General features: G+C 41.3%; 1 protein-coding gene across 7 annotated transcripts in view; it reads right to left on the reverse strand.

Moving 5' to 3' along the window:
- Nucleotides 1-217: 217 nt before the first annotated feature.
- Nucleotides 218-12,905, reverse strand: part of WDHD1 (WD repeat and HMG-box DNA binding protein 1) — an 84,963-nt gene continuing 72,275 nt past the window's right edge. For all 7 annotated transcript variants that reach the window (XR_010151121.1, XM_001161792.8, XM_063793401.1 and 4 more), the window contains 2 exons: nucleotides 3,388-3,526; nucleotides 218-746 (listed from right to left, as the gene is read on the reverse strand). Coding sequence is in view for 6 of the 7 variants with exons in the window: in XM_001161792.8 (XP_001161792.4) it covers nucleotides 546-746; nucleotides 3,388-3,526 (340 nt within the window). In the remaining variant the exon portion in view is untranslated. The remainder of the gene's footprint in view (nucleotides 747-3,387; nucleotides 3,527-12,905) is intronic.

Here is a 12,905-nt window from a genome sequence, read left to right on the forward strand (position 1 = left end):
AGACAACTGAAAGCCACATAGGAAATTTCCGAAACACAAAAGAAAAAGTCTCACCTACAAGATTATTTACATGTTTAGGGCCAGTATTATTAAAAGACGTCGTCCCCTAGGTCTAGTAGAAACATATAGAGAAGTCTATGCTAACACACTTGGAAAGAGGACTATTGTCCTTCCTTGCACATGACAAAAACCAAATGAACCAAACCCCTAGAAGGTATTAATGCACAAAGGTTTTAATACCTTGGCTTTAATGATTTTTCAAGGTTAAGAAACAAATTCAAATTGGTTGGGGCTTCAACTCAGTAATTACAATCACAATGCATCTCTGAAAGGCCCTGCATTTGGAGGCAGAGTAATCTGCAAAGATGATAGTTTTTACATATGTCCTGTTACCTACACCAATATAATTACTACATTATCTTATAAAGACAAACAGTTGCTTCAAACTCTTTAAAAAATATATAATGAGTTTCCCAAAGACTCGAGTCTATATTCAAAGATGAGTAAAAAAAAATCCATTACTTCCCTAGGGTCACTTTCTTCCTTTACTCCTGCTTAAATGCAAAAGCTGATAGTTTCTGATTTGTAGAAAAATCTAAAGGTTTCTGCTTTTTAGACAAATTCAGGTTCTCTTTTGCTTTTTCTTCCTGGTTTTCTGTTTCATCACTTTCATCAACCACACGTTTTCGCTTCTTTGCTTCAGTTCCTTCACTTGCCGTTTCTCCTTTGGCTTTGTTAGCCCACACCTTTGTAAAATGGCAGGAGTGAAAAGAAAAGATTTTTAGAAAATAACAAATAAGAAGTAAATGATTTATTTACTTTTCCAGGTAATATTTTTATATATAAAGCAGAATAATTAGCACTTGAATTAAGTGTTCTCATTGTTAACAAATCTTTTATTACTTAAATGCAGAGCACATTAAAGATTTACACTACTTTTATATCTCAGTCTAAGCTTTGCTTATATTAATCATATTAGTTGCAAAATACTATAATTGCAGTACTATTTAAAAATGAAACTTTTGGCCAGGCACGGTGGCTCATGCCTGTAATCCCAGCACTTTGGGAGGCCGAGGTGGGTGGATCACGGGGTCAGGAGACTGAGACCATCCTGGCTAACACAGTGAAACCCCGTCTCTACTAAAAATACACAAAAATTAGCCGGGCATGGTAGCGGGCGCCTGTAGTCCCAGCTACTTGGGAGGCTGAGGCAGGAGACTGGAGTGAACCCGGGAGGTGGAGCCTGCAGTGAGCTGAGATCACACCACTGCACTCCAGCCTGGGCGAGAGCAAGACTCCGTCTCAAAAAATAAATAAATAAATAAATAAAACATAAAAATGAAACTTTTTATTCTAAGATAATTGCAGTTTCACATGCAGTTGTATGAAATAATACAGAAAGATCCTGTGTAGCCTTGACCCAGTTTTCCCCAGTGGTAACATTTTGCAAAACTATAGCCCAACAATCACAACTATAGGGAACTGACATTGAAACAATCCCATTTTACTTCTACTCATTTGAGCGTATGTATGTATTTACTTTTATTGTGGGTTGGTTTGTTTACCACCACAGTCAAAATACAGAACCTCTTCCCCAAGCCCCAACTCCGACTCCAACCCCTGGCAACCACTACTCTATTCTCCATCTTGATCATGTTGTCATTTCAGGAATGTTATATAAATGAGTATATATTCTTTGGGGTTTGGTTTTTATTCACTCAGCAAGAGCCAGACAAGGTCCATTCATTTCATCTGTCTCTTAAATCTCTTTTAATCTATAATAGTTCCCCACTCCTACTTTATTTCCCTGGCCATTTCAAGGGCTCTTCAAGCTATAGAATTTCTCACATTAACAAACTGGATTTAAGTAAATGTTTAGGGTTTACCTTAAAAATACTGATTACATTTTTAAGTATTCAAAAACACAATCACAGCCTTTGCCAAGTCTCTTCCTCTTTTGCAGTGTAAAGTCTTATTTATTTAGACGCCATTTTATTGAACAACAAATGAGAAACATAAAATTGTAAATGAGGTTCTAAATGACGCTAAAGGTGTTTAAACCAGTTTCTGGCTTCCTCATTACGCAACACCTTTTTCATAAAACCCAATTTACCAAAGCAAGTATCTACGTTACTAGGTACCTGTGCTGCGCCCTGCCATTCCTGGGGAAGTGAAACCTGAGGATTTAACTGGTACACCACACACATTCCTTCTGCTTCTAACTGAGAGATTGTGCCTTCCTTCCTTCACATGGCAGAAGTTCATCAGAAGCAAGCCAGCCACCTGTCCTAATTTCCATGTGAAAGGCTGGAACAGAACACCAGTCTTTTTCCCAAAAGGAATAGTCTCATGTAGTATTTAATGTGTAAGTAGATACAATTTTTAAAAATTCTGCTTGCAAGAACCCTAAAGTAGTATTCAAAAAATGTGAATTCATTTTTACTTATTAATTTTTTTCCCCCAGAGACCCGGTCTCACTCTGTCACCCATGCTGGAGTACAGTGACACAATCACGGCTCACTGCAGCCTTGACCTCCTGGCCTCAAGTAAGTGATCTTCCCACCTCAACCTCCTGAGTAACTGGGACTACAGGTGTGTGCCACCATGCCAGGCTAATTTTTAAATTTTTGTAGAGATGGTGTATCACTATGTTGTCTAGGCTGGTCTCAAACTCCTGGGCTCAAGAGATCCTCCTGCCTTGGCCTCCCAAAGTGCTAGGATTACAGGCTTGAGCCAACGAACTCAGCTTGACACTTTTGATTTTTAACAAATGCATCTTTTCTTGGGGTATTCTCCTAACTTAAAACATACAGGAACTTATAGAGATTAAAACAGTAAACCGTCAAAAAATTAACCATCCAGCCTGGGCAACACAGTGAGAGGTTGTCTCTATAAAAAAAAAAAAAAAAAGAGGACAATTGCTTGGGCCCAGGAGGTCGAGGTGGCAGTGAGCCATGATCACACCACGACACTCCTGCCTGGGTGAAAGAACAAGACCTGCCTCAAACAAAAACAAAACAAAAAACCCATCACCATTACATAATAATTACTACATATCCATATTACCATATATCCGCACTTACTTTCCTCTTTAAAAAGTTTGGTGGATGTATTCAATTTCCAAAAACAGAAAAAGGCTTTTCCTTTTTTTTTTAGTTGTCATGATCGTTATTATCTTTGTTGTTGTTATTATTATTATTAGAGACGATGTCTCACTATGTTGCCCAGGCTGGTCACGAACTCCTGAGCTCAAGTGATCCGCCTCGACCTCCCAATGTGCTAGGATTACAGGCATAAAACACCATACCCAGCCAAAAGGCATTTCTATAAGAATTTTTTAAATCTGGGAATTCACTAAGATCTCAATCTCGGCACAATTATCCTTACCTTTCTTTCTTCAGTTGACAATACTCTAAATCGAATCATTCCTTCTTTTATTATGTCTGCTTCATCTGAAAAGTCAGGATTGTCAGACAAAATATTACTTCTATTTTCTTCTAACCACATCTGGAACCCGGTCTTTGGCCTAAAATCACAATTATGTGAAAACATTTTATACTTAAGACAGAGTTTAAAGTGCCTCATGATTTTAAGTTAGTAATCAACCATAAGTCTTTGACATCTATTATATAAAGTAAGGAAGACACAGTTACACTTGTTAATTCATGTTACTTTTTGTTTTTTTTTTTTTTGAGACAGAGTCTCACTCTGTCACCCAGCCTGGAGTGCAATGGTGCGATCTCAGCTCACTGCAACCTCCGCCTCCTGGGTTCAAGCGATTCTCCTGCCTCAGCCTCCCAAGTAGCTGGGATTACAGGCATGCGCCACCACACCTGGCTAATTTTTTGCATGGGGTTTCACCATGTTGGTCAGGCTGGTCTCAAACTCCTGACCTCACGTGATCTGCCCGCCTCAGCTTCCCAAACTGCTGGGATTACAGGCATAAGCCACCGCGCCTGGCCTCATATTACTTTAAACTGCCTGGAGACTGCAGGATCAATGAACTGGAAAATCTTTGTAAGGTCAATTCAAAAGGATCACTCACGTTTGTATTTTCCAAGTGCAGCAACCATGAACTCTGTACTTTCAACTTTTTAATGAATGTTGACAGGCTCAAGGTCTCCAACCTCACTTAGCCCTTGTGGCCTACCACATGTCCTTGGTAGGCTCTTTTTCTATTTCCCCAAACCAGCTATTTGAATTCCTCACTACTTTTCTCAAGCCCCTTTCCCATCGCCTCACCCTTGCTCTCAGAGCTGACCTGCATCAGCATTAGGTGAAGCACGGACACAACACATTTGTACATTTCATTAGATTCCACTTACAACACAAATTGTCTTTAAGTCACACAAGTGAAGGTTTAATGCAAATATTTAACATTTACTGATCACTTACTATCTACCAGGCACTACTCTAAAAGCTTTATGTATAGTACCTCATTTAAATGACAATAACACTATGAGATGGATACAATTATTATCTCCATTCCATAAGTGAGAAAAGGGAGGCTCAGAGACATGAAATAACCTATCCCAGGTTACACAAACAGTAAAACTCAGACCTGGGATTCAACAACCGGGCAATTTGACTCCAAAGTCTATGTTTTTTTGTAGAGACGGAGTCTCGCTCTTTCCCCTATGCTGGAGTACAGTGGCTCCGTATCAGCTTACTGCAACCTCCACCTTCCAGGTTCAAGTGATTCTCCTGCCTCAGCCTCCCAAACAGCTGGGACTACAGGTACGCGCCACCACACCCAGCTAATTTTTGTATTTTTAGTAAAGACAGGGTTTCACCATATTGGCCAGGTGGGTCTCGAACTCCTGACCTCATGATCTACTCGCCTCGGCCTCCCAAACTGCTGGGATTACAGGCCTGAGCCACTGTGCCTGGCCCAGAGTCTCTTATGTTTAACCCAGCAGCTATACGCCCCTCACTAGGCTGAACCTAAATGAATCCTAAATAACAAGTCTAAACTTTTTAAGGTTAAAAAAATTTTTATTAAAAAATTACTAGTATGACCATAACCACTTGCCCAATTTCTGAAAATATGCAAATTTTAAGTAATCTTAACGTTAACCGATTTCCAGAAAAATAACAGAACAAATCAAAACAAGTAAAAATCAAGGTATAACAAAGGTTCTTGAATTTCCAAAAATTAATGAAGACCCATTTTAATGAAACTTGGGGCAATGTCACAAGTCTACCTAATGGCCTGCAATCTTCTACTTCTAAACAGCTATTTTTAAAAAGAAAACCAAAATTGAACATTTCTTTCTTTGTTTTTTAAAGAGATGTGAGTCTCACTATGTTGCCTAGGCTGGCCTCAAACTTCTGGGCTTAAGCAACCCTTCTGACTCAACCTTCTGAGTGGCTAGGACTACAAGAGTGCACAGCCACCTGGCTAAAACTGGACATTTCTGATTAAGTATATCAACATCTGTGACAAAATATTAGTTTCAATAGTGGTAATTCCTTAAAATTTCAAAAGTAAGTTTTTTGTATAACCAACTGATAGTATGAAAAATTAAATTATCAATCTTCTTTGTTGTTGTTTTAAGAGAAAGGCTCTTGCTTTGTCGCCCAGGCTGGAGTGCAGTGGTATAATCAGCTCACTGCCACCTCAAATTCCTGGGCTCAAGCAATCCTCCTGCCTCAGACTCCCAAGCAGTTGGGACTACAGGCACGTGCCACCACACACACCTGGCTGATTTTAAAACTTTTGGTAGAGATGGGGTCTCCCTACATTGCCCAGGCTGGTTCCAATCTCCTGGGCTAAAGCTATCTGATCATGTTGGCCTTCCAAAGTGTTAGGCTTGGCCAGGTGTGGTGGCTCACACCTGTAATCCCAGCACTTTGGGAAGCCAAGATGGGCAAATCGCTTGAGGCCAAGAGTTTGAGACCAGCCTGGCCAACGTGGCAAACTCCATCTCTACCAAAAAATAACAAAATTAGTGGGCATGGTGGCACACACCTGTAATCCCAGCTACTCAGGAGGCTGAGGCATGAGAATCGCTTGAACCCAGAAGGTGGAGGTTGCAGTGAGCTGAGATTGCACCAGTGCACTCCAGCCTTGGTGACAGGGCAAGGCTGTCTCAAAAAAAGTGTTAGGCGGGCCAGGCATGGTGGCTCACACCTGTAATCCCTGCACTTTGGGAGGCCAAGGCAGGTGGATCACCTGAGGTCAGGAGTTCAAGACCAGCCTGACCAACATGGAGAAACCTCATCTCTACTAAAAATACAAAATTAGTCGGGCATGGTGGCGCATGCCTGTAATCACAGCTACTCAGGAGGCTGAGGCAGGAGAATCACTTGAACCCAGAGGCAGAGGTTGCAGTGAGCCGAGATTGTGCCATTGCATTGCAGTCTGGGCAACAAGAGCAAAAAGAAAAAAAAAAAGTGTTAAGAGGAAAAAAAACCATGAGCCACTATGCCCGGCCTATCAATTTTCTTAAATAAAATTTTCACTGTTTAAGACCTAAATTAAATTCAGAACAAAACAGGAAATGTGAAAACCACAGCCACTCCCTCAAACTGGTTAACATAAAGTCATTAAGAAAATAAGATATACTTTATTATTATTTTTCTCCCTAGACTGTTCAGCATGAGAAAAATGAGATATATTATGGTAAAAATGAAATTGTGACTGTTCTTTTCTTTTTGTTTTTTCTGAGATGGAGTCTCACTCTGTTGCCCAGGCTGGACTGCAGTGGCACAATCTTGGCTCACTGCAGCCTCCATCTCCTGTGTTCAAGCGATTCTCCTGCCTCAGCCTCCCGAGTAGCTGGGATTACAGGCACGAGCCACCATACCTGGCAAACTTTTGTATTTTTAATAGAGATGGGGTTTCACCATGTTGGCCAGGCTGGTCTCGAACTCTTGACCTCAAGTGATCCGCCCACCTCCGCCTCCCAAAGTGCTGGGATTACAGGCGTGAGCCACTGTGCCAGGCCAAAATTGTGACTTTTCAAATTTAACGGATATATTAAAAATAAGGCCAGGAGTGGTGGCTCACACCTGTAATTCCAGCACTTTGGGAGGCCAAGGTGGGCAGATCACCTGAGGTCAGGAGTTCGAGACCAGCCTGACCAACATGGAGAAACCTCGTCTCTACTAAAGATACAAAATTAAGCGGTTCCAAGACGGTCGAATAGGAAGAGCTTCAGTCTACAGCTCCCAGCATGAGCGATGCAGAAGACGGGTGATTTCTGCACTTCCAACTGAGGTACCAGGTTCATCTCACTAAGGCTTGTCGGGCAGTGGGCGCAGAACAGGGGGTGTGGCACACCGAGTGTGAGCTGAAGCAGGGCGAGGCATCACCTCACCCGGGAAGCGCAAGGGGTCAGAAAATTCCCTTTCCTAGCCAAGCAAAGCTGTGACACACAGCACCTGGAAAATTGGGTCACCCCCACCCTAATACTGTGCTTTTCCAATGGTCTTAGCAAACGGCACACCAGCAGATTATATCCCACTCCTGGCTCAGAGGGTCCCACGCCCATGGAGCCTCACTCATTGCTAGCACAGCAGTCTGAGATTGAACTGCAAGGCGGCAGCCTCAGCCAGGAAACTCGAACTGGGTGGAGCCCACCGAAGCTCAAGGAGACCTGCCTGCCTCTGTGGACTCCACCTCTGGGGGCAGGGCATAGCCGAACAAAGGCAGCAGAAACCTCTACAGACTTAAATGTCCCTGTCTGACAGCTTTGAAGAGAGTAGTGGTTCTCCCAGCACGGAATTTGAGATCTGAGAATGGACAGACTGCCTCCTCAGTGGCAGGTGGGTCCCTGACCCCCAAGTAGCCTAACTGGGAGGCACCCCCCAGTAGGGGCAGACTGACACCTCACACAGCCGGGTACCCCTCTGAGACGAGGCTTCCAGAGGAATGACCAGGCAGCAACATTTGCTGTTCAGCAATATTTGCTGTGCTGCAGCCTCCGCTGCTGATACCCAGGCAGAGTCTGGAGTGGGCCTCCAGCAAACTCCAACAGACCTGCAGCTGAGGGTCCTGACTGTTAGAAGGAAAACTAACAAACAAAAAGGACATCCACACCAAAACCCCATGTGTACGTCACCATCATCAAAGACCAAAGATAGATGAAACCATAAAGACTGGGGAAAAAACAGAGCAAAAAAGCTGAAAATTCTAAAAATCAGAGCACCTCTCCCCCTCCAAAGGAACGCAGCTCCTCACCAGCAACGGAACAAAGCTGGACGGAGAATGACTTTGACGAGTTGAGAGAAGAAGGCTTCAGACAATCAAACCTCTCCGAGCTAAAGGAGGAAGTTCGAACGCATCGCAAAGGAGCTAAAAACCTTGAAAAAAGATTAGACGAATGGCTAACTAGAATAACCAGTGTAGAGAACTCCTCAAATGACCTGATGGAGCTGAAAACCATGGCACGAGAACTACGTGACAAATGCACAAGCCTCAGTAGCCAATTCAATCAACTGGAAGAAAGGGTATCAGTGATCAAAGATCAAATGAATGAAATGAAGCAAGAAGAAAAGTTTAGAGAAAAAAGAGTAAAAAGAAATGAACAAAGCCTCCAAGAAATATGGGACTATGTGAAAAGACCAAATCTACATTTGTTTGGTGTACCTGAAAGTGCCAGGGAGAATGGAACCAAGTTGGAAAACACTCTGCAGGATACTATCCAGGAGAACTTCCCCAATCTAGCAAGGCAGGCCAACATTCAAATTCAGGAAATACAGAGAATGCCACAAAGATACTCCTCGAGAAGAGCAACTCCAAGACACATAATTGTCAGATTCACCAAAGTTGAAATGAAGGAAAAAATGTTGAGAGAGAAAGGTTGGGTTACCCACAAAGGGAAGCCCATCAGACTAACAGCTGATCTCTCGGCAGAAACTCTATGAGCCAGAAGAGAGTGGGGGCCAATATTCAACATTCTTAAAGAAAAGAATTTTCAACTCAGAATTTCATATCCAGCCAAACTAAGCTTCATAAGTGAAGGAGAAATAAAATCCTTTACAGACAAGCAAATGCTGAGAGATTTTGTCACCACCACGCCTGCCCTACAAGAGCTCCTGAAAGAAGCACTAAACATGGAAAGGAACAACTGGTACCAGCCACTGAAAAAACATGCCAAATTGTAAAGACCATTGAGGCTAGGAAGAAACTGCATCAATTAATGAGCAAAGTAACCAGCTAGCATCATAATGACAGGATCAAATTCACACATAACAATATTAACCTTAAATGTAAATGGGCTAAATGCTCCAATTAAAAGACACAGAATGGCAAATTGGATAAAGAGTCAAGACCCACCAGTGTGCTGTATTCAGGAGACCCATGTCATGTGCAGAGACACACATAAGCTCAAAATAAAGGGATGGAGGAAGATCTACCAAGCAAATGGAAAACAACAAAAGGCAGGGGTTGCAATCCTAGTCTCTGATAAAACAGACTTTAAACCAACAAAGATCAAAAGAGACAAAGAAGGCCATTACATAATGGTAAAAGGATCAATTCAATTCAACAAGAAGAGCTAACTATCCTAAATATATATGCACCCAATACAGGAGCACCCAGATTCATAAAGCAAGTCCTTAGAGACCTACAAAGAGACTTAGACTCCCACGCAATAATAATGGGAGACTTTAACACCCCACTGTCAACATTAGACAGATCAACGAGACAAAGTTAACAAGGATATCCAGGAATTGAACTCAGCTCTGCACCAAGCAGACCTAATAGACATCTACGGAACTCTCCACCCCAAATCAACAGAATATACATTCTTCTGAGCACCACATCGCACTTATTCCAACATTGACCACATAGTTGGAAGTAAAGCACTCCTCAGCAAATGTAAAAGAACAGAAATTATAACAAACTGTCTCTCAGACCACAGTGCAATCAAACTAGAACTCAGGATTAGGAAACTCACCCAAAACTGCTCAACCACATGGAAACTGAACAACCTGCTCCTGAATGACTACTGGGTACATAACGAAATGAAGGCAGAAATAAAGATGTTCTTTGAAACCAATGAGAACAAAGACACAACATACCAGAATCTCTGGGACACATTTAAAGCAGTGTGTAGAGGGAAATTTATAGCACTAAATGCCCACAAGAGAAAGCAGGAAAGATCTAAAATTGACACCCTAACATCACAATTAAAAGAACTAGAGAAGCAAGAGCAAACATATTCAAAAGCTAGCAGAAGGCAAGAAATAACTAAGATCAGAGCAGAACTGAAGGAGATAGAGACACAAAAAACCCTTCAAAAAATCAATGAATCCAGGAGCTGGTTTTTTGAAAAGATCAATAAAATTGATAGACTGCTAGCAAGACTAATAAAGAAGAAAAGAGAGAAGAATCAAATAGACGCAATAAAAAATGATAAAGGGGATATCACCACTTATCCCACAGAAATACAAACTACCATCAGAGAATACTATAAACACCTCTATGCAAATAAACTAGAAAATCTAGAAGACATGGATAAATTCTGGACACACACACCCTCCCAAGACTAAACGAGGAAGAAGTTCAATCTCTGAATAGACCAATAACAGGCTCTGAAATTGAGGCAATAATTAATAGCCTACCAACCAAAAAAAAAAGTCCAGGACCAGATGGATTCACAGCCAAATTCTACCAGAGGTACAAGGAGGAGCTGTTACCATTCCTTCTGAAACTATTCCAATCAATAGAAAAAGAGGGAATCCTCCCTAACTCATTTTATGAGGCCAGCATCATCCTGATACCAAAGCCTGGCAGAGACACAACAAAAAAAGAGAATTTTAGACCAATATCCCTGATGAACATGGATGCAAAAATCCTCAATAAAATACTGGCAAACCAAATCCAGCAGCACTTCAAAAAACTTATCAAGTGGGCTTCATCCCTGGGATGCAAGGCTAGTTCAACATTCGCAAATCAATAAACGTAATCCAGCATATAAACAGAACCAAAGACTAAAACCACATGATTATCTCAATAGATGCAGAAAAGGCCTGTGACAAAATTCAACAACGCTTCATGCTAAAAAACTCTCAATAAATTAGGTATTGATGGGATGTATCTCAAAATAATAAGAGCTATTTATGACAAACCCACAGCCAATATCATACTGAATGGGCAAAAACCGGAAGCATTCCCTTTGAAAACTGGCACAAGACAGGGATGCCCTCTCTCACCACTTCTGTTCAACATAGTGTTGGAAGTTCTGGCCAGGGCAATCAGGCAGGAGAAAGAAATAAAGGGTATTCAATTAGGAAAAGAGGAAGTCAAATTGTACCTGTTTGCAGATGACGTGATTGTATATTTAGAAAACCCCATCGTCTCAGCCCAAAATCTCCTTAAGCTGATAGGGAACTTCAGCAAAGTCTCAGGATACAAAATCAATGTGCAAAAATCACAAGCATTCTTATACACCAATAACAGACAAACAGAGAGCCAAATCATGAGTGAACTCCCATTCACAATTGCTTCAAAGAGAATAAAATACCTAGGAATCCAACTTACAAGGGATGTGAAGGACCTCTTCAAAGAGAACTACAAACCACTGCTCAATGAAATAAAAGAGGACACAAACAAACGGAAGAACATTCCACGCTCATCGATAGGAAGAATCACTATCGTGAAAACGGCCATACTGTCCAAGGTAATTTATAGATTCAATGCCATCCCCATCAAGCTACCAATGACTTTCTTCACAGAATTGGAAAAAACTACTTTAAAGTTCATATGGAACCAAGAAAGAGCCCGCATTGCCAAGTCACTCATAAGCCAAAGGAACAAAGCTGGAGGCATCACGCTACCTGACTTCAAACTATACAAAACAGCACGGTACTGGTACCAAAACAGAGATATAGACCAATGGAACAGAACACAGCCCTCAGAAATAATACCACACATCTACAACCATCTGATCTTTGACAAACATGACAAAAACAAGAAATGGGGAAAGGATTCCCTATTTAATAAATGGTGCTGGGAAAACTGCCTACCCATATGTAGAAAGCTGAAACTGGATCCATTCCTTACATCTTATACAAAAATTAATTCCAGATGGATTAAAGACTTAAATGTTAGATCTAAAACCATAAAAACCCCAGAAGAAAACCTAGGCAATACCATTCAGGATATAGGAATGTGCAAGGACTTCATGTCTAAAACACCAAAAGCAATGGCAACAAAAGCCAAAATTGACAGATGGGATCTAATTAAACTAAAGAGCTTCTGCACAGCAAAAGAAACTACCATCAGAGTGAACAGGCAATCTACAGAACGGGAAAAAATTTTGCAATCTACCCATCTGACAAAGGGCTAATATCCAGAATCTACAAAGAACTCAAACAAATTTACAAGAAAAAAACAAACCCCATCAAAAAGTGGGCGAAGGATATGAGCAGACACTTCTCAAAAGAAGACATTTATGCAGCCAACAGACACATGAAAAAATGCTCATCATCACTGGCCATCAGAGAAATGCAAATCAAAACCACAGTGAGAAACCATCTCACACCAGTTAGAATGGCAATCATTAAAATGTCAGGAAACAACAGGTGCTGGAGAGGATGTGGAGAAATAGGAACACTTTTACACTGTTGGTGGGACTGTAAACTAGTTCAACCATTGTGGAAGACAGTGTGGCGATTCCTCAAGGATCTAGAACTAGAAATACCATTTGACCCAGCAATCCCATTACTGGGTATATACCCAAAGGATTATAAATCATGCTGCTATAAAAACACATGCACACGTATGTTTATTGTGGCACTATTCACAATAGCAAAGACTTGGAACCAACCTAAATGTTCATCAATGATAGACTAGATTAAGAAAATGTGGCACATATACACCATGGAATACTATACAGCCATAAAAAAGGATGAGTTCATGTCCTTTGTAGGGACATGGATGAAACTGGGAACCA

Source organism: Pan troglodytes, chromosome 15, assembly GCF_028858775.2.
Source record: "Pan troglodytes isolate AG18354 chromosome 15, NHGRI_mPanTro3-v2.0_pri, whole genome shotgun sequence".
In the NCBI taxonomy this organism is placed as follows: Eukaryota; Metazoa; Chordata; class Mammalia; order Primates; family Hominidae; genus Pan; species Pan troglodytes.